General features: G+C 54.2%; 1 protein-coding gene across 4 annotated transcripts in view; it reads right to left on the bottom strand.

Moving 5' to 3' along the window:
* Positions 1 to 232: 232 nt before the first annotated feature.
* The window catches only part of LOC119970771, a 117,751-nt gene continuing 95,478 nt past the window's right edge, over positions 233 to 22,505 (bottom strand). For 2 of the 4 annotated variants that reach the window (XM_038805925.1, XM_038805927.1), the window contains 4 exons: positions 10,803 to 10,856; positions 10,652 to 10,693; positions 5,624 to 5,673; positions 233 to 660 (listed from right to left, as the gene is read on the bottom strand). In XM_038805925.1, coding sequence (XP_038661853.1) covers positions 5,639 to 5,673; positions 10,652 to 10,693; positions 10,803 to 10,856 — 131 coding nt within the window. In that variant the 3' untranslated portion in view covers positions 233 to 660; positions 5,624 to 5,638. Of the gene's footprint in view, positions 661 to 5,623; positions 5,674 to 7,413; positions 7,456 to 10,651; positions 10,694 to 10,802; positions 10,857 to 22,505 lie in introns of those variants that run through there. The other 2 variants (XM_038805926.1, XR_005461672.1) reach the window with 2 other exon arrangements.

The following is a 22,505-nucleotide window of genomic DNA, read 5'->3' as shown; positions in this document are numbered from 1 at the left end:
CCCTGTAGTCGACCACCGCTGATTAAAGTCACAGTTCGGATCCTAATCGTGTCTTGAGTCCAATTGATGGTACATCAAATGTATATCGCTCAATCATCACCTTCGTCTTTGACCAAAGTATTTTCCCAGAGAATTTCCCACTGGATTAAACTTGGGCGCGTCGTTTGTGAGCTGCTCGAATATTCGCATTTCTACATTCAATTTACCTCAGAACAATGCAGTATGACACTAGTTTTGAAATGTGTAAGAACTTTATTTAAAGTGCCTTAAAATAGCTTTGCAGTCACACAACATCTGCACTCAAGCCAACTCCGGCTTCCTGCTCTTACAGCTCGGTTTGCTTCCCCCCCCCCACCCGAGTCCACAGCCAGACTTAACCAATCAAGCACAGTCGCCAGACTGGCACAATCAAACGCTGAACAATTGAACACTGATACGCTGCTGTATCAAATTCTCAGACGGTGAATCACCCAGACCAGAATATGCGCAGTTAAAAAGAACTTTGTGGTACTTCCATGTCTGCCGTTGTACCATATATCATAACGGGTGTCAGTATAATCTGGGTGCGAATGGTTGAAACTGCACAAGGTAGCACACCTGCCGTCTCCTCAAAAATCACGCCATCTGTGACTGTCACTGTCCGACCATGGGAAGAAACGTCTGTGGGGATAATGAGAGAATGTTAAATAGCGTGTAGAGGGTCAGACATCATAGAATCATAGAATTTACAGTGCAGAAGGAGACCATTCGGCCCATCGAGTCTGCACCAGCCCTTGGAAAGAGCACCCTACCTAAGCCCACACCTCCGCCCAATCCCCGCAACCCCACCTGACCTTTTTGGACACGAAGGGACAATTTAGCATGGCCAACCCACCTAACCTGCACGTCTTTGGACTGTGGGAGGAAACCGGAGCACCCGGAGGAAACCCACGTAGACACGGGCAGAACGTGCAGACTCCGCACAGACAGTGACCCAGTGCCAGGAATCGAACCTGGGACCCTGCAGCTGTGAGGCAACAGTGCTAACCACTGTGCGACCGTGCTGCCCAGTGCTTCAAAGCCAAACTGCACGACAATATACTGTGACTGACAAGGGTAGGGAAAGCAGACAATGTGTTACAGGCTGCAATGTGTCATCGGGGTTCAGGTGGTTTTTAATTATCACCTGTTCCTTAGATTAGATTGTCCCCCACATCCATACGACTAAAGTCAATATGCCACTGAATTTATTCTGCCCATGCTCATCGCCCTCTCTCTTCCTCTGCTTCCTGCGTTTCCAGGATTGCACAATTGTACTGTTCCCTTCAGCTGTCCCTCCCTCAACCAACAGCCTACTGAAGCCAAAGGTGACCAAAACATCGTGCTTTGTTCATCTGCCGCCTGCCTCCTCGTGCCAGCCTTTGTGGTGTCTTGTAGTTTGATCTGGGTTGCTCAGTGTTAAACATTATACAGGAAAATGTCGCTCAACGGACCCCCAATCACAATCATAGAATCATAGAATTTACAGTGCAGAAGGAGGCCATTCGGCTCATCGAGTCTGCACCGTCTCTTGGAAAGAGCACCCTACCCAAGGTCAACACCTTCACCCTATGCCCATAACCCAGTAACCCCACCCAACACTAAGGGCAATTTTGGACACTAAGGGCAATTTAGCATGGCCAATCCACCTACCCTGCACATCTTTGGACTGTGGGAGGAAACCGGAGCACCCGGAGGAAACCCACGTACACACGGGGAGGATGTGCAGACTCCGCACAGACAGTGACCCAAGCCGGAATCGAACCTGGGACCCTGGAGCTGTGAAGCGATTGTGCTATCCACAATGCTACCGTGCTGCCCGAACAACCCCAACACTGTTTCCCCATGACCCATTTCTCCTCCTTTACACGGCAATAACTGGCAGTGCTCAACCTAGAGGCACTGGAAGAGGAACGAAAACATTCACAGATACCATGGCAGTTCTAAGAAACACGAGGGGTGGGATTCTCCGAGCAACGATGCCGAAATCTTTTTCGGGCGATCGTCCGGGAAGTCCCCGTTTACGCTGGAATTAGGGGCGGCGTCGTTTTTACGATGCTCCGCTCCCTCAAAAAACGATGTACTTGGGGAGTTCGCCGCACGCCGCATGGGCGGCTTCAGGACATCACCTAAGGTCCTCCCCCGATGCTTCACCCTCGATTGGACAAATCCCCGACGGCGTGGGGCGCGTGTGCTCACGCTGTTCGGGGACCTCGCGTGACGGCTGCGGACTGAGTGCAGCGCCGCCACAGTCGGTGGGGGGGGTGCTTCACCCGGGCTGGCGGGACTGGTGATGGGTGGTCTGGGGCTGGCGAGGGGAGTTACAGGTGGGCTGTTTCTCGACAGGCCGGGACCGCGCGCGGCCAGCGCCATGTTGTGCGGCGCATCCGCCGCGAGTTGCCGGCGTGCGCATGCGCGGCCACGGACATGGACATTCTGTGGCCGGGGCTTGACGCTGCTGCGGCTGCTTGCCCCCCACCGGACGGGGCGCCGGCTTTCTGGTCGTAAGACCAGACGGATCCTGCGGACAGAGCCGCAGAATCAGAGAATCCAGCCCAAGGAGCACTGACTGGTTAGACAGGATCCCATTGTGCTACCATTCTCCCAATTCCAGAAGATCATCTTGCAGTAAATTGATATGATTTTGAGTTTTACCAGATGTGTAAATGACGCTGCCAACTACAAACAGTCAGATCCTGTTTTTTAACTTGTTGGGAAGGTCACTTATGTTTGTCAACAATAATAAAGGACCCACCATAGTTCCCTGGGCCAGTCGGAGAGCAAATCTCCAGGAGAGGATGATTCCTCATCGTACCACACTGCTTTCTGCTGGTCAGGAAGTGTCGGATTCAATTGAATGATGTCCCCTTGATTCCATAGTGGGTTGGACAAGAACTTTCCAGGTGGAGCTTTGTCAAAGGCTCTATAGAAATCTGGGCCGGGATTCTCCCCTACCCGGCGGGGCGGGGGGGGTCCCGGCGGGATGGAGTGGCGTGAACCACTCCGGCGCTGGGTCGCCCCTAAGGGGCGGAAGTCTCCTCACCTTTAGGGGCCAAGCCCTCACTTTGAGGGGCTAGGCCCGCGCCGGAGTGGTTCCCGTCCCGTCGGCTGGCGTGGAAGGCCTTTGGCGCTCCACGCTAGCCGGGGCCGAAGGGACTTCGCCGGCCGGCGGAAGTCCGCGCATGCGCCGGAGCGTCTGCGGCTGCTGACGTCATCCCCACGCATGCGCAGGGGAGGGGGTCACTTCCGCCTCCGCCATGGTGAAGACCATGGCGAAGATGGAAGAAAAGCGTGCCCCCACGGCACAGGCCCGCCCGCTGATCGGTGGGCCCCGATCGCGGGCCAGGCCACCGTGGGGGCAGCCCCCGGGGCCAGATCGCCCCGCACCCCCCCTCCCCAGGACCCCGGAGCCCGCCCGCACCACTAATCCTGCCGGTAAGGTAGGTGGTTTGATCCACACCGGCGGGAGAGGATTGACAGCGGCGGGACTTCGGCCCTTCGCGGGCCGGAGAATCACCGGCGGGGGGGGGGGGGGGGGGGGGGCGACCAGCGCGACGTGATTCCCGCCCGCGGCAAATATCTGGTGGCGGAGAATTCGGGTCACGGCGGGGGCGGGATTGACGCTGGCCCCCGGTGATTCTCTGACCCGGCGGGAGGTCGGAGAATCCCGCCCTTGGTGTTGCCTTGTGAGTGTAGTGATATCATGGTTGTGTAGTAATTCATCGACTGACCACTAGGGAGTCTCACTAGTATATAACCGAATGTTAGAGTCAGCTGACCTCAGACTGGCTGAAGGAAGCTGAAGAGAGAGGTTGCTTGTGCATAATTTTACTGTTCTTCATCTGCTGTCTTGTATATAGTTTACCCACAGTTAATGTTAATAAATTGTTTATAGCTTTAGCTACAAGTGTTCTTGGAATAAATCAGGCCATCTGGCAAGAACATTATAGTGAGCAGGTCCATTCCTTTCAAAACTTGAAGTTAAGTCCTCGACAGTGAGAAAACAGCCTCACATATAACATACAAATAGCAATGGTAATAGAGACACAGGGAAACATGGAGCTCTTATGACTTCAGCTGCAGCTATATGGGTGGGGTTACTGGGCTATGGGGATAGGGTGGAGGTGTTGACCTTGGGTAGGGTGCTTTCCAGGAGCCGGTGCAGGCTCGATGGGCTGAATGACTTCCTTCTGCATTGTAAATTCTATGTAAATTCTATGTAAATTGTAGGGTAACAGATTAAATCCACACAAATAGCATTTTGCAATGCTGAAGTTAGACATTTTTGAAGAATGGAACACAGATGATAAAATTTCTTCAGGCGACCTGTCACCCAGGGAATCTTAACTTTCTGTGGAGGGACAGGTTGTATTGAGCAAGCAGGCGGGCTCCAGAGGACCTGGACAAGCGAGGAGAGCGGGCAATGTAGTGGCAGATGAAATACAATGTGGAAAAGTGTGAGGTTATGCACTTTGGAAGGAGGAATTTAGGCACAGACTATTTTCTAAATGGGGAAATGCTTAGGAAATCAGAAGCACAAAAGGACTTGGGAGCCATTGTTCATGATTCTTTTAAGGTTAACATGCAGGTTCAGTCAGCAGTTAGGAAGGCAAATGCAATGTTAGCATTCATGTCGAGAGGGTTAGAAGACAAGCCATGAATGTATTTCTGAGGCTGTATGAGATTCTGGTCAGACCCAATTTGGAGTATTGTGAGCAGTTTTGGGCCCCGTATCTAAGGAAGGATGTGCTGGCCTTGGAAAGGGTCCAGAGGAGGTTCACAAGAATGATCCCTGGAATGAAGAGCTTGTCATATGAGGAACGGTTAAGGACTCTGGGTCTGTACTCGTTGGAGTTGAGAAGGATGAGGGGGATCTTATTGAAACTTACAGGATACTGCGAGGCCTGGATAGAGTGGACGTGGAGAGGATGTTTCCACTTGTAGGAAAAACTAGAAGCAGAGGACACAACCTCAGACTAAAGGGACGATCCTTTAAAACAGAGATGAGGAGGAATTTATTCAGCCAGAGGGTGGTGAATCTGTGGAACTTTTTGCCGCAGAAGGTTATGGAGGCCAAATCACTGAGTGTCTTTAAGACAGAGATAGATAGGTTCTTAATTAATAAGGGGATCAGGGGTTATGGGGAGAAGGCAGGAGAATGGGGATGAGAAAAATATCAGCCATGATTGAATGGCGGAGCGGGACCGAATGGCCTAATTCTGCTCCCACGTCTTATGGGAGATTGCCTGGCCAGTATTTATCCCTGAGCAATCATAATGTAAACAGATGACCTGGTCATTATCACATTGCTGGTTCTGGGAACTTGCTCTGCACCGTTTGGTGTCAGCTTTACTAAATTAGAATAAAAATGCTTCGCTGGCTGTCAAGGGCTTTCTTTGGAACATCCAGAGGTTATGAAAGGCGCTATATAAATGCACGTCTTTATCTTTCTTAACAAATCAGACAGATATGGGTGTAGAGATGTGTTACACGGCATTGTATGAGAATGGCAAAGTCAAGTTTACATGCTGGCAAAACCCATGATGCTCCCGACAGCCTGTGTGGAGAAAGAGTACAGCGTTGGTTCAGCACGAACAGAACTTACTGTGAATGATCACTCCTAAACCCTGCCCGCAACAGCTGCATACACTACATCTGAAACAACAAAAACAAGGATCAGAGCTGATTATAATTATAGCAAGGGTTTCAGTTTGAGGGCAATGAGAGGAAAGGGGAATATTTACCCTATAATACCCCCCTTCCTGACCCCCCCCCCCCCCCCCACCACCCCCCCCCCCCCCCCCCCCCCCCACCTCCTCAAAGCCTGTCCACCATCTACAAGGCACAAGTCAGGAGTGTGATGGAATACTCTCCACTTGCCTGGATGAGTGCAGCTCCAACAACACTCAAGAAGCTCGACACCATCCAGGACAAAGCAGCCCCGCTTGATTGCTCCCCCTTCCACAAACATTCACTCCCTCCACCACCGACAAACAGTGGCAGCTTGAGTACCATCTACAAGATGCACTGCAGGAACTCACCAAGGTTCCTTAGTCAGCACCTTCCAAACCCACGACCATCTAGAAGGACAAGAGCAGCAGATACCTGGGACCCCCACCACCTGGAGGTTCCCCCTCCAAATCACTCACCACCCTGACTTGGAAATATATCGGCCGTTCCTTCACTGTCGCTGGGGCAACATCCTGGTACTCCCTCCCTAACAGCATAATGGGTATACCTACACCTCAAGGGCTGCTGCGGTTCAAGAAGGCAGCTCACCACCACCTTCTGAAGGGCAACTAGGGATGGGCAATAAATGCTGACCTAACCAGCAACACCCACATCCCGTAAATAAATTTTAAAAATTTAGGAAAGGGGAATATTTACTCCAATGTCAGCCCCCTCAGTGTAAGGATAATTATAGGAAAGGGGAATATTTACCCTTGAAATTGTGCATTTATTCCCTCATTTTCTCAACGCACCTCTGTTTATTCATTGTGAATACACAGGAAGAGTTGGGCTGTTTGACTTATGGTCACGTCTCATCCAATGGAATAACAGAGAGGCTGCTCGCTTCCTGATTGGTGCAGAAAGACTGTATCCGTGTGAGGATGGACAGACTGGCTGGCCAATGGGAGGAGTGTTGGAGTAAGGGGTAGGGGTTTTGTTTTATTCTTTCACAGGGTGTGGGCGTCACTGGCTGGACGGTGACTGACTTGGAGGGGAACCTGCAGGTGATGGTGTTCCAGCTATCTGCCGCCCTTGTCCTTCAAAGTGTTAGAGAAGGTGCTGCCTAAGGAGCCTTGGCGAGTTGCTGTGGTGCACCTTGTAGATGGTGCACCCGGCTGCTACAGTGCACCGGTGGTGGAGCGAGTGCCCCTGGACCGTCCTGTGGTGCCCACATCTGCGGGCATGGGATGTGGTCAGAGACGTGGACAATAAATTGGAAATTCCACAAATCCTACACAGACAGAAAGACTAATGAGTCAATGCTGGAAATGGCTGGAGAAGAGTGTGAATTCAGGGCATAACATCAAAGAAAGAAAGATACATTACTTTGGTCACATCATTAGATGGATGGCAGACAGGGACAATCATCGGAATGAAATATCGATGGACAATGTCGGTGAGGGAAGCCAAGGAGGAAATAGATGAGTGATTTGGTGGACTGGATGCAGCTGAACTATGCGGGCTGTGGAAGGGCAACAGGACAGTCAGAGATGGAGATACATGCCATCCAACCTTCTGGGGGGGGGGTGGCACCAACAAACAAGCGAAGCCCAATAACAGTGAGATGGATGGCCCAGCCCCGACTGCCAGAGGAGAATGGCCTTGGGGGCCTCGGGAAAGATGGGAATATCAGGAATAGCGTTGTGAATTGAAAATCTGACTTACTCTCTTCCGAATCAGCGGTGCGGAGATGCTTGCCACCCTGGTCTGAAGGAGAAGCTTCCGTTAGACGGGAGGATGAATTCAAAACATTGCCAAATATCAATAAATGGAAAAATATCTGAAATATGTTGAAGACCGGTTTATAAGGGGTTACCTTTTCTGTTGCTGCCAATCACCACGCTGGCATACGCACAGGAATCCGGTTGAGCTGTAACACAAACGGTATCCACTCTGAAACTGTTTTGCTCCTCCGGCCTGCTGACTCGAGATTCCAATAATCTTTCAGCACAACAGCACCTTTGTATTTATATCACACCTTCAGCGTTGTGAATCATCACTGCCACAAGATCGGACAGGATTCAACACCAAGCCACAGAAGGTGATGTTAGGGCAGGTGATCAAACACTTGGTCAAGCTGATCAGGTCGTGGTGATTGGGGGCGAAGAGAGGCCAGGAGGAGGAGGGCTTTCGGGAAAGATCCCGGAGTTCCCAGCCTACGGGTGCGGCCGTCAATGGTGTTGCGATGGGGATCGGGGCAGGGGGGTACACAAGAGACCGGAACTGGAGGAATGAAGAATTCTCGGGCGGCACGGCGGCACAGTGCTTAGCATTGCTGCCTCTCAGCGCCAGGCACCCGGGTTCATTTCCGGCCGCGGGTGACTGCCTGTGGGGAGTTTGCACGTTCTCCCCGTGTCTGCGTGGGTTTCCTCCGGGTGCTCCGGGCTGGTGGTAAAGGAGGGGGAGATAGTCGGGGGTGATGGGGATGTGGAGGTAAAGGGGGGGGGGTGGAGGGAGGGATGCAGGAGAGGGATATGGAGGTGAAGGAGGGGGGATGGGGTGAAGGAGGGGGATGGGGTGAAGGAGGGGGATGGGGTAAAGGAAGGGGGATGGGGTGAAGGAGGGGGGATGGGGTGAAGGAGGGGGGATGGGGTGAAGGAGGGGGGGTGGGGGTGAAGGAGGGGGGATGGGGTGAAGGAGGAAGAATGGGATGAAGGATGAGGGAGGAGGATGGGGTGAAGGAGGGGGGATGGGAGTAAAGGAGGGGAGATCGGGGTGAAGGAGGGGGGATGGTGTGAAGGAGGGGGGATGGGGTGAAGGAGGGGGGATGGGGTAAAGGAGGGGGGATGGGGTAAAGGAGGGGGGAATGGGCATCAAGGAGGGGTGATGGGGATGAAGATGGGGGGATGGGGTGAAGGAGGGGGATGGGGTGAAGTAGGGGGGATGGGGTGAAGGAGGGGGGATGGGGTGAAGGAGGGGGGGTGGGGTGAAGGATGAGGGAATGGGGGTGAGGGAGGAGGGTGGGATGAAGGAGGGGGGATGGGGTGAAGGAGGGGGGATGGGGTGAAGGAGGAAGAATGGGATGAAGGATGAGGGAGGAGGATGGGGTGAAGGAGGAGAGATGGTGGTAAAGGGGGGTAGGGGCAAAGGAGGGGGAATAGGGTTAAGGAGATAAATAAGGGAATATCTGGGCGGGGGACTAGGACATGGAGGTTATGTAGGAGGGGTGGGGGGGGGGGGGGGGGATGGAGGTGTGAACGAACTGGAATTCGCAGCCCAGGTGCACTTGGTGCTGCCAATTCAGTAAATATTGGCACGAAGGAGGTGGCCTGAGGTGTAAGTTGTTCCTCAAATACCCATTTCCTCTCGGCAGCTGGAAATGGGCCAATCGGCCGAAGGAAGGGTTTGATTTTAAACAAAAGAAAAGTGCTGGAGGAACACAGGCATCTGGCAGGATCTGTGGGGGCAGAAACAAAGTTAACATCGAGAGTCGAATACGGGTCTCCCTCAGGGTTAACTGGACTTTCAATGACTCGCGAGACATCAGTTCGAGGCATTTGTCTGCTCATCAAATGTCCGTGAAAATGTAATTGGACACTTTATGAACAAGGAACAAAGAAAAGTACAGCACAGGAACAGGCCCTTCGGCCCTCCAAGCCTGTGCCGACCATGCTGCCCGTCTAAACAGAAATCTTCTACACTTCCGGGGTCCATATCCCTCTATTCCCATCCTATTCATGTATTTGTCAAGATAGAACAAAGAACATAGAACATAGAACATTACAGCGCAGTACAGGCCCTTCGGCCCTCGATGTTGCGCCGTCCTGTGAAACCCCTCTAAAGTCCCTCTACACTATTCCCTTATCGTCCATATGCCTATCCAATGACCATTTGAATGCGTTTAGTGTTGGCAAGTCCACTACTGTTGCAGGCAGGGCATTCCACGCCCTTACTACTCTCTGAGTAAAGAACCTACCTCTGACATCTGTCCTATATCTATCTCCCCTCAATTTAAAGCTATGTCCCCTCGTGCTAGACATTACCATCCGAGGAAAAAGGCTCTCACTGTCCACCCTATCTAACCCTCTGATCACCTTGTATGCCTCAATTAAGTCACCTCTTAACCTTCTTCTCTCTAACGAAAACAGCCTCAAGTCCTTCAGCCTTTCCTCATATGATCCTCCCTCCATACCAAGCAACATTCTGGTAAATCTCCTCTGTACCCTTTCCAATGCTTCCACATCCTTCCTATAATGTGGCGACCAGAACTGCACGCAATACTCCAAATGCGGCCGCACCAGAGTTTTGTACAACTGCAGCTGCCCCTGAAACGTCACTATGGTCCCTGCTTCCACCACCTCCTCTGGCAGCAACCTCACAAACGGCTAAGAAGCATCCATCAGGCTCGATTCTAACACAAGCTGCCCCGTCATGGACAAGACACTGGACTGGGGTTTGGGTGTTTCCCCTGTCCTCCCAAAGTGATACATATCTGGACCTTTCCCCTCCACATAGGGCCGGCCCAAGGTACCGGCAACTCGGGCAGTCGCCCGGGGCGCCATGTGTTGGGGGGCGCCAGAGACTCGGGTCCCGTGCATGCGCAGTTGGGCCGGTGCCAACCAGCGCATGCGCGGTGGCCGCCCTCCCCCAGGGCGGCCCCTTCCGCCCCCTCCATCCCCCTTCCGTCCACCCCCCCTCCATCCCCCTTCCGTCCGCCCGGTCCCTTCCCTCGGCCCCGCCCCCCCCTCTCGGCCCCCCCCCTATGCGGGCTGTGGAAGGGCAACAGGACAGTCAGAGATGGAGATACATGCCATCCAACCTTCTGGGGGGGGGTGACACCAACAAACAAACGAAGCCCAATAACAGTGAGATGGATGGCCCAGCCCCGAGGAGAATGGCCTTGGGGGCCTCGGGAAAGATGGGAATATCAGGAATAGCGTTGTGAATTGAAAATCTGACTTACTCTCTTCCGAATCAGCGGTGCGGAGATGCTTGCCACCCTGGTCTGAAGGAGAAGCTTCCGTTAGACGGGAGGATGAATTCAAAACATTGCCAAATATCAATAAATGGAAAAAAACCTGAAATATGTTGAAGACCGGTTTATAAGGGGTTACCTTTTCTGTTGCTGCCAATCACCACGCTGGCATACGTACAGGAATCCGGCTGAGCTGTAACACAAACGGTATCGACTCTGAAACTGTTTTGCTCCTCTGGCCTGCTGACTCGAGATTCCAATAATCTTTCAGCACAACAGCACCTTTGTATTTATATCACACCTTCAGCGTTGTGAATCATCACTGCCACAAGATCGGACAGAATTCAACACCAAGCCACAGAAGGTGATGTTAGGGCAGGTGATCAAACACTTGGTCAAGCTGATCAGGTCGTGGTGATTGGGGGTGAAGAGAGGCCAGGAGGAGGAGGGCTTTCGGGAAAGATCCCGGAGTTCCCAGCCTACGGGTGCGGCCGTCAATGGTGTTGCGATGGGGATCGGGGCAGGGGGGTACACAAGAGACCGGAACTGGAGGAATGAAGAAATCTCGGGCGGCACGGCGGCACAGTGCTTAGCACTGCTGCCTCTCAGCGCCAGGCACCCGGGTTCATTTCCGGCCGCGGGTGACTGCCTGTGGGGAGTTTGTACCTTCTCCCCGTGTCTGCGTGGGTTTCCTCCGGGTGCTCCGGGCTGGTAGTGAAGGAGGGGGAGATAGTTGGGGGTGATGGGGATGTGGAGGTAAAGGGGGGGGGGGGGTGGAGGGAGGGATGCAGGAGAGGGATATGGAGGTGAAGGAGGGGGGATGGGGTGAAGGAGGGGGATGGGGTGAAGGAGGGGGGATGGTGTGAAGGAGGGGGATGGGGTGAAGGAGGGGGGATGGGGTAAAGGAGGGGGGAATGGGCATCAAGGAGGGGTGATGGGGATGAAGATGGGGGGATGGGGTGAAGGAGGGGGATGGGGTGAAGTAGGGGGGATGGGGTGAAGGAGAGGGGATGGGGTGAAGGAGGGGGGTGGGGTGAAGGAGGGGGATGGGGTGAAGGAGGGGGGATGGGGTGAAGGATGAGGGAATGGGGGTGAGGGAGGAGGGTGGGATGAAGGAGGGGGATGGGGTGAAGGAGGGGGGATGGGGTGAAGGAGGGGGGGGTGGGGTGAAGGAGGGGGATGGGGTGAAGGAGGGGGGATGGGGTGAAGGAGGGGGGATGGTGTGAAGGAGGAAGAATGGGATGAAGGATGAGGGAGGAGGATGGGATGAAGGAGGGGGGTTGGGATGAAGGAGGGGGGATGGGGGATGGAGTGAAGGAGGAGAGATGGTGGTAAAGGGGGGGTAGGGGCAAAGGAGGGGGAATAGGGTTAAGGAGATAAATAAGGGAATATCTGGGCGGGGGACTAGGACATGGAGGTTATGTAGGAGGGGTGGGGGGGGGGGAGGTGTGAACGAACTGGAATTCACAGCCCAGGTGCACTTGGTGCTGCCAATTCAGTAAATATTGGCACGAAGGAGGTGGCCTGAGGTGTAAGTTGTTCCTCAAATACCCATTTCCTCTCGGCAGCTGGCAATGGGTCAATCGGCCGCAGAAATGAATACAACCTTCCTGGAAAAGGAAGGGTTTGATTTTAAACAAAAGAAAAATGCTGGAGGAACACAGGCATCTGGCAGGATCTGTGGGGGCAGAAACAAAGTTAACATCGAGAGTCGAATACGGGTCTCCCTCAGAGTTAACTGGACTTTCAATGACTCGCGAGACATCAGTTCGAGGCATTTGTCTGCTCATCAAATGTCCGTGAAAATGTAATTGGACACTTTATGAACAAGGAACAAAGAAAAGTACAGCACAGGAACAGGCCCTTCGGCCCTCCAAGCCTGTGCCGACCATGCTGCCCGTCTAAACAGAAATCTTCTACACTTCCGGGGTCCATATCCCTCTATTCCCATCCTATTCATGTATTTGTCAAGATAGAACATAGAACATAGAACATTACAGCGCAGTACAGGCCCTTCGGCCCTCGATGTTGCGCCGTCCTGTGAAACCCCTCTAAAGTCCCTTTACACTATTCCCTTATCGTCCATATGCCTATCCAATGACCATTTGAATGCGTTTAGTGTTGGCGAGTCCACTACTGTTGCAGGCAGGGCATTCCACACCCTTACTACTCTCTGAGTAAAGAACCTACCTCTGACATCTGTCCTATATCTATCTCACCTCAATTTAAAGCTATGTCCCCTCGTGCTGGACATCACCATCCGAGGAAAAAGGCTCTCACTGTCCACCCGATCTAATCCTCTGATCACCTTGTATGCCTCAATTAAGTCACCTCTTAACCTTCTTCTCTCTAACGAAAACAGCCTTAAGTCCTTCAGCCTTTCCTCATATGATCCTCCCTCCATACCAGGCAACATCCTTGTAAATCTCCTCTGTACCCTTTCCAATGCTTCCACATCCTTCCTATAATGTGGCGACCAGAACTGCACGCAATACTCCAAATGCAGCCACACCAGAGTTTTGTACAACTGCAGCTGCCCCTGAAACGTCACTATGGTCCCTGCTTCCACCACCTCCTCTGGCAGCAACCTCACAAACGGCTAAGAAGCATCCATCAGGCTCGATTCTAACACAAGCTGCCCCGTCATGGACAAGACACTGGACTGGGGTTTGGGTGTTTCCCCTGTCCTCCCAAAGTGATACATATCTGGACCTTTCCCCTCCACACAGGGCCGGCCCAAGGTACCGGCAACTCGGGCAGTCGCCCGGGGCGCCATGTGCTGGGGGGCGCCAGAGACTCGGGTCCCGCGCATGCGCAGTTGGGCCGGTGCCAACCAGCGCATGCGCGGTGGCCGCCCTCCCCCAGGGCGGCCCCTTCCGCCCCCTCCATCCCCCTTCCGTCCACCCCCCCCCCCTCCGTCCCCCTTCCGTCCGCCCGGCCCCTTCCCTCGGCCCCGCCCCCTTCCCTCGGCCCCGCCCCCCTCCCTCGCCCCCCTCTCTCGCCCCCCCCCTTCGGCCCCCCGCCCCTCTCGCCACCCCGCCCCACCCCTCCCCCCCCTCTCGGTCCCCCCCCTCGCCCCCCCACCCTCTCGCCCCCCCTCTCGGCCCCCCCCCCCTCCGCCCCCCCCCCCCTCGCCCCACCCCTTCTCGGCCCCCCCCCCGGCCTCTCGGCCCTCCCCCCTCTCGGCACCCCCTCTCGGCCCTCCCCCCTCCTCCTCGGCCCCCCCCCTCTCTCGGCCCCCCCTCGCCCCCCCCCCTCGGCCCCCCCCCCTCCGTCCCCCCCCTCGGCCCTGCCCCCCCTCGGACCCGCCCCCCTCTCGCCCCCCCCCCCCCCTCTCGGCCCCCCCCCCCCCCCCCCGCCCCTCTCGGCCCCACCCTCCTCCTCGGCCACCCCCCTCGGCCCCCTCACCTCGGCCCCCCCTCGCCCCCCCCCTTCTCGGCCCCCCCTCTCGGCCCCACCCGCCCCCCTCTCGGCCCTCCCCCCTCTCGCCCCCCCCTCTCGGCCCTGCCCCCCCCTCTCGGCCCCGCCCCCCCCTCTCGGCCCCCCCCCCCCCTCTCGGCCCCGCACCCCCCCTCTCGGCCCCGCCCCCCCTCTCGGCCCCGCCCCCCCCCTCTCGGCCCCTCCCCCCCCCCCAAGTGCGCCGAAGTTCAGCTGGCCCGGGGCGCCAGCAACCCTAGGGCCGGCGCTGCCTCCACACACATTTCAGTAGTTCTGTTTTTGACAACTGCAGCTTACTGATTGTGAACTGCAAGAGATCAAATGTAACCTTGCTGGGTGTTTTGTGACGCCATCCCCCCCCCCCCCCCCCCCCCCCCCCCCCACCCCCCACCCCGACTAGCAAAAAGCTTGGTGAGCATAAATGATTCTCTGAGGCCATCAATAACCCCTTCCAGCCTCTGAAGTATGCAGATAATTAACGCTCCCACACACACACACACACACACACACACACACATATCTCTGCTGGCATTGTGTCCAAGGTTCTCAACAAAGCCTGTTCGGGTACACAGAGAGGGAATTCAGAATGTCTAATTCACCTAACAAGCACGTCTTTCGGGACCTGTGGGAGGAAACCGCAGCATCCGGAGGAAACCCAGGCAGGCACGGGGAGAACGTGCAGACTCCGCACAGACAGTGACCCAAGCCGGGAATCGAACCTGGGACCCTGGCGCTGTGAAGCAACTGTGCTACCGTGCCGCCCTACCCTGCTGCCCATTTCGCCAGTCCATGCCCCCCTAGGCCTCGCTGTTTTCTAGATTTTGGAGTTTTGTGTCTTCTGCAAACTTTGAAATGATTCCCTGGGCGCTCGAGTCCAGGTCACTGACGTCGATTAAAACCAGCAGCTTCAACAGTGATGCGCATTTCCCTCCAGCGGAAATACAACCACTCACCACCACTCTCTGCTTACTGGCGTTAACCAACTTCATCACCACATAATCATAAATCTCAATTTGGTCTAAAACCCTGACACGTCCATTCCTTTATATAGCACCTGTTTCTCTGCAACAGCAGGGACTGTTTAAATCCCAGAAACATTAAACCACCAGAGAAACAGCGTGTGTTAATGAGTCGTGCAGCCTAATACATAGGGAGCTATCTTCTTGGTTCAGCACCTGCTGCACCTGCCCTTGTAGTATTGATGAGACACTGCAGGGGGAGCTGTACGTAGAAACACAGAACGATTAATAGCACAGAGGGGGCCATTCGGCCCACTCTCTATCCTCTGACCGAAAAACAGCGATGCAGTCTGTCATAATATACATCCAGGTATATGATGGTGCACAGACAGGCAGCGATTGACACACAGGATGACCAGTGAACACACAGAACACAGCAGCCAATCACCAGACAAGACACAACCACTATAAAGCCAGAGGGCACTAGTTTTCCCGCTCTCTCGGGATCCAGCCTCTGAGACAGTCAGAGCTCGTGAGCAGCAACTAGAACAAACACCATGTGGTAGTCAGATAGTCTGGTCAGGTTAGTCTCAGGTCTCCAGTCAAGTCAGCATAGTGTCAACCCACAGTTAAAGTATGTATGATAGTTAAGAGTTCAATAAAACCGAGTTGCATTTCTTCAAGTGTTGGAAGCCTGTCTCTCTCACTGCTGCAGTAAACACAGTCCTCGCAGACTCAGCTTACCCAACACATCATGGTACCAGTGAGTCATGCTCGAGTTTGACGGACCTACCTTGAGATAGTCTGCCTTTGACCAGTGATCAGCCATCCGGTAACATGGACAGCGTCCGCCCTCCCCCGCAGCTCCGCATCGCCAGCAACCTCGGTGCAAATTGGAAGATTTTCAAGCAGAAGTTCCAGCTATATCTGGAAGCCACTGACCTCGAAGCCGCATCGGATGCCAGGAAGATCGCTCTCTTCCTCTCTACAGCCGGGGACCACACTAGCCACATCTTCAACTCCCTCACCTTTGCTGAAGGCGAGGACAAGACAAAGTTTAAAACAGTCCAGCTGAAGTTTGACAGCCACTGTGACATCAAAGTCAATGAGAGCTTTGAACGCTATGTGTTCCAGCAGAGGCTTCAGGGTAAGGATGAACCTTTTCAGTCCTTCTTAACCCATCTCCGTATCCTCGCGCAGTCCTGCAACTACGGCTCCACTTCCGATTCCATGATCCAGGACCAGATTGTTTTTGGGGTCCACTCCGAACCCCTTCGCCAGCAGCTCCTTTAAGTTAAGCAGCTCACCCTTACCATCGCCATCTAGACCTGCATCCTCCACGAGCACGCTAACAACCGGTACTCCCATATCAAGGCGGCAGAGACGGCGTGGCAAGGCCCCCACGATGCGAAGAGGGCCTGAGTCTGGATGATGGCGGCCATTTCGCGCTCTTTTCCCGGGCTCCTGCGCATGCGCGCAATGATCAAGGGGACGGCGAGGCCGACGACCAAACTGCGCAGGTGTGCACATCGTTCGACCGCACCGCGCATGCGCGGTGGCGCATGGAGCGTCCTGACCTCGGCGCCATGACGTGCAACAACTGTGGCTCCGCCCACTTAAGCGCCAATGTCCCGCGAAATCTCGACGCTGTCACCAGTGTGGCAAGCTTGGCCACTACGCAGCCCTGAGCAGATCTGCTCAACTGCCCAACACACAGCGATCCCAGCCGCAGCGCAGGAACGTCCACTCAGTACAGCAACCCATTGCAGACTCCGACTCCAACATGGTTCCAGATCCCGACACCGAGGATCTCACATCCCCATTCCGGGTGGGCATCATCACCAAGCATACGATGCTTTCCGCCAAGAAGGCGAAACAACTCCCAGTGATGAGCATTGATCCGGACGATGAGTGGTGTGCCACCCTTATGGTCAACAAGGCTCGCATACGCTTCAGGCTGGACACCGGCGCTTCAGCGTTCCTCATTTCAAAGTCTGACACCATCCGTGTCAAGGCAAGCATTCTTCCACCGGCCTGCCAGCTCCTCAACTACAATGGCAATGCCATTGCTGCCAGTGGCTCATGCCAGCTTGCCGTGTCCCATCGTACTTCAAAAGCAACCCTGCGTTTTGAAATTGTCGGGTCCAACAGAGCTTCCCTGCTCGGTGCTCAGGCCCAACAGAGCTTCCCTGCTCGGTGCTCAGGCCCAACAGAGCTTCCCTGCTCGGTGCTCAGGCCCAACAGAGCTTCCCTGCTCGGTGCTCAGGCCCAACAGAGCTTCCCTGCTCGGTGCTCAGGCCCAACAGAGCTTCCCTGCTCGGTGCTCAGGCCCAACAGAGCTTCCCTGCTCGGTGCTCAGGCCCAACAGAGCTTCCCTGCTCGGTGCTCAGGCCCTCAAACTCCTGAATCTTGTGCAGCGGGTTCACTCCGTGTCGCCCGCTGAGGCAACGGCCTCGCCAGATGTCAATTTCCAAACCCAACTCGATGACATCATAGCACAATACCACAGCGTCTTCGAAGGTATGGGCACACTCCCTTACCGATACAAGATCCTGTTGAAGCTGAAAGCCACCCCTGTGGTCCATGCACCACGTCGGGTGCCGGCGCCCCTTAAGGGCCGCCTCAAGCAGCAGCTGCAAGACCTCCAGGACCAGGGCGTCATTTCTAAGGTCACGGAACCCACGGACTGGGTTAGCTCCATGGTTTGTGTCAAGAAACCGTCAGGGGAACTTCTCATTTGTATCGACCCCAAAGATTTGAACCGTAACATCATGAGGGAACACTACCCTACCCCTAAACGAGAAGAGCGAACCAGCGAGATGGCTCATGCCAAGTTTTTCACGAAGCTGGATGCCTTCAAGGGGTTTTGGCAAATACAGCTGGACGCATCCAATCGAAAGTTGTGCAAATTTAACACCCCATTTGGTCGTTACTGTTACAACCGAATGCCCTTTGGCATCATCTCCGCCTCGGAGGTGTTCCACCACATAATGGAGCAAGTGATGGAGGGCATCGAGGGGATGCGGGTGTTCGTTGATGATATCATTATTTGGTCCACAACTCCTCAGGTGCACGTCGATCGCCTCAAACAAGTGTTCCATAAGATCCACGAGCATGGCCTCCGACTCAACAGAGCCAAATGCTCGTTCGGTCAATCAGAACTAAAGTTCCTCAGCGACCATATTTCGCAGTTCGGTGTGCAGCCAGATGCAGACATGGTGTCGGCGATCAACGCCATGAAGACCCCGGAGGACAAGATGGCCATCCTCCGCTTCCTAGGGATGGTCAACGTCCTTGGGAAGTTTATCCCCAACCTTGCATCACACACCACAGCTCTCCGCAATCTTTTAAAAAGACTACCGACGTCCAGTGGCTCCCCGCTCATGAGCGAGAGTGGCGTGAGCTCAGGGCAAAACTCACCAAGGCCCCGGTACTGGCATTTTTTGACCCTGCCAAGGACACAAAGATCTCCACCGACGTGAGCCAGGCTGGCATTGGGGTCTCCAGCGGGACAGATCCCTCTCCTGGACCCCAGTCACACATGCATCAAGAGCCATGACACCCACTGAGCAACGATACGCTCAGATTGAAAAAGAATGCCTGGGCCTCCTCACAGGGATTGACAAGTTCCATGATTACGTGCATGGACTCCCTAAATTCACGGTCGAGACGGACCACAGGCCACTGGTTCATATCATCCAGAAAGACCTCAATGATATGACCCAACGGCTACAACGTATCCTCCTCAAACTCCGCTGCTATGATTTCGACCTGGTCTACACCCCGGGCAAGGAGCTCATTGTGGCTGACGCGCTCTCTAGATCTATCATCACACCGTGTAAGCAGACGGACTTCGTCTGTCAGATAGACGCTCAGGTGAAGTTTTGTGCCTCCAACTTTCCGGCCACCGATGAAAGGGTCGTGCAGATTCATCAGGAGACGGCCAGGGATCCTTTACTCCAGCGGGTCATGCGCCATCTCACGGATGGTTGGCAAAAGGGGCAGTGCCCACAGTTCTATAATATAAAAGACGATCTGGCGGTAGTGGACGGCATACTGATGAAGCTGGACAGGATAGTAATCCCACAGAGCATGCGAGAGCTGGTCCTCGGCCAAATCCACAAAGGTCACCTGGGGGTCGAAAAGTGTCGCCGTCGAGCCCAAGAGGCAGTATATTGGCCAGGCATCAGCCAGGATATCGCCAACACGGTCCTCAATTGCCCAACGTGCCAACGGTTCCAGCCGGCTCAGCCGAAAGAGGCTTTGCAGCCGCATGAACTGGTGTCGTCCCCATGGACCAAGGTTGGCATTGATCTCTTTCATGCAAAGGGCCAAGACTATGTCCTACTCGTGGACTATTTTTCTAACTACGCCGAGGTGGTCAGACTGACTGGCCTCACATCAGCAACAGTCACCAAGGCGTGCAAAGAGACCTTTGCCCGTCATGGCATTTCACTTACAGTCATGACTGATAATTGCCCGTGCTTCTTCAGTCTGGAGTGGACGGATTTTGCCCGGCAGTACAATTTTACGCACGTCACTTCAAGGCCCCGTTACCCCCAGTCGAATGGGAAGGCTGAAAAGGGGGTCCACATCGTTAAAAGACTGTTGTGCAAAGCTGCTGACTCGGGTTCGGATTTCAATCTGGAGCTGTTAGCCTGCAGGGCGACTCCTTTGTCCGCTGGCCTGTCCCCAGCACAGCTCCCAATGAACCGCATACGTGGGTTTGAGTAGGGTGATCATTGCTCGGCACAACACCGAGGGCCGAAGGGCCTGTTCTGTGCTGTACTGTTCTATGTTCTATGTTCTATGACGGTGCCGGCTATCCACATCCCGGACCTTGACAACTTTCCGGTCCTGCAAAGGATGCAACAGTCTTGGGTACAATGCAAGTCGGCGTACGGTGCCCACTCCACAGATCTCCCTGCTCTGGTCCCTGCTGACCGAGCTCGTGTTCAGCTACCTGACGGTGGCTGGTCTGCCACGGCTGTGGTGGTTAAGCCAGTGGCCCCGAGATCGTTCCTCGTTCACATGCCTGATGGCTCCTTTCCTCGGCCTCGCCTACTGGTTTCTCAGGACGCGCCCTTCCATGAGGTCACCGATCTGCCAGTTCTTTTACCGCCCTCTACATTGGAGGCAGCTCCGCCCGTTCCAGTGCAGGCGGCCCCTGATCCACCCTTGAGGTGGTCAACCAGAATTCGTCACCCGCCACAGAGACTGAATTTATAGACTGAATGTTGCATTACCTTGTGATCCGTTTACACGTCTCTACATATTGTTTCTTCCTAAGTTGTTCTCTGCCCTCTATCTGCACTAGACACCTTCCCATGTAAATACGCTCACATACTTTGTATATAGTCAGGCTCGTGTACACACACTCACTATTTATTGACCTATATACATTATTTTTTAAAGTAAAAAAGAAGAGGGAGGGGATGTTATAATATACATCCAGGTATATGATGCTGCACAGACAGACAGTGGTTGACACACAGGATGACCAATGAACACACAGAACACAGCAGCCAATCACCAGACAGGACACGGCCACTATAAAGCCAGAGGGCACTAGTTTTCCCGCTCTCTCGGGATCCAGCCTCTGGGACAGTCAGAGCTCGTGAGCAGCAACCAGAACAAACACCATGTGGTAGTAAGATAGTCTGGTCAGATGAGCCTCAGGTCTCCAGTCAAGTCAGCATAGTGTCAACCCACAGTTAAAGTATGTATGATCGTTAAGAGTTCAATACAATCGAGTTGCATTTCTTCAAGTGTTGGAAGCCTGTCTCTCTCTCACTACTACAGTAAACACAGTCCTCGCAGACCCAGCTTACCCAACACACCACAGTCTACTCCCACCTTCCATCTTTTGACCCGGAACCCTTGAGGATTGGGTTCTTCAAATGCCGCTCAAAATGTTTCTTTGTAAATGGGCTGATGGGATTGTTTCCGCCTCGAGCACCCTATCAGGCAGTGAGTCGGAGACCTCCTCTAGCAGAGCGGACAAATTTACTCCTCAACTCCCCTGCATTTTACAGATGCACCATAGAGAGCATCCTATCGGGCTGCATCACAGCCTGGTATGGCAACTGCTCGGCCCAGGGCCGCAAGGAACTTCAGAGAGTCGTGAATACCGCCCAGTCCATCACACAAACCTGCCTCCCATCCATTGACTCCATCTACACCTCCCGCTGCCGGGGGAAAGCGGGCAGCATAATCAAAGATCCCTCCCACCCAGCTTACTCACTTTTCCAACTTCTTCCATCGGGCAGGAGATACAGAAGTCTGAGAACACGCACGAACAGACTCAAAAACAGCTTCTTCCCCGCTGTTACCAGACTCCTAAATGACCCTCTTGTGGACTGACCTCATTAACACTACACCCTGTATGCTTCACCCGATGCCCGCATTGCTCCTTCTCCCATTTCAGGATCAATGAAATTGAGGCCCGCGACATTGTTTGGGGGAGGACTCCCTTCTCTCTTGCCTCGTTAAATGTCCTCACCAGCAGTGGGCTCAATATCTCTGAAAATGTCTTATAGAATTCTTGTAGCATTGCCACGTCCGACTTCAGTTCCCTCAAATGCGCAAACACGCGAGCCCTCTTGACTGACCCATTCAGTTCTCTTATGTTCCATGTGATCAGCCTGGACGGGGGGGCTTCCAACCAACCCCCCCCCCCCCCCCCCCCCGCCATCTAGCCATCACCCTTTTTAGGCCAACCTCGAGCTCACGCCCTCGAGTCCCCACTCGGCCAGTTGCCGTTCCCGACCTCCCATTTGTCCCCTAGTAACAGTTCCACCCCTGTCAGCAAACCAGCTCCCACCCCCCCCCCCCCCCCCCCCCCCGAGCAACAACACTAAAAACCCAATCCCCAAGTCAAGCTCCAGCTTAATACCTGTCCACCCCCCACTGCACATCCGAGCGTCAGCTGACCCATGCTGACTCGATAGCTCCCGCCCCGGCACCAAACAGTCTGTCGCCCTATTGTACTCTCCTCTCTCCCAACCCCCCACATGAAGAAACATTTTAAAAGCATTACATTTTCCAGTAAACAAACAACAGAAAAAAACAGTAAAGAAACAATCACTTTAGAAAAATTTTCACCCAAAAAGCAGAACTAAATTCAAAGCCCACCACCCCCTAACAAAGTCCCTGCAAGACAGATCAACCTTTAACCATCCACACAGCCCATTATTTCACATAGAGCTACTTAAACTTTTACAATCCAGCACCACAAATCGCTGCCACAGTACTTCTCCAAGGTTTAAGTATCTTTTAATTCGCCTCCAGCTTCATTTCTTTAATGAAGGTCTATACTTTGTCTGGCGTTTCAGAGTAGAAGTCCCGTTCCTCATGTGTGACCCACAGGCGGGCTGGGTACAGCATCCCGAACTTCACCTCCTCCTTAAAGAGGGTCGTTTTTGCCCGATTGAACCCAGCTCGCC

The sequence above is a fragment of the Scyliorhinus canicula genome, chromosome 8, assembly GCF_902713615.1.
Source record: "Scyliorhinus canicula chromosome 8, sScyCan1.1, whole genome shotgun sequence".
In the NCBI taxonomy this organism is placed as follows: domain Eukaryota; kingdom Metazoa; phylum Chordata; class Chondrichthyes; order Carcharhiniformes; family Scyliorhinidae; genus Scyliorhinus; species Scyliorhinus canicula.
This window is presented reverse-complemented; position numbering and strand designations above follow the sequence as displayed.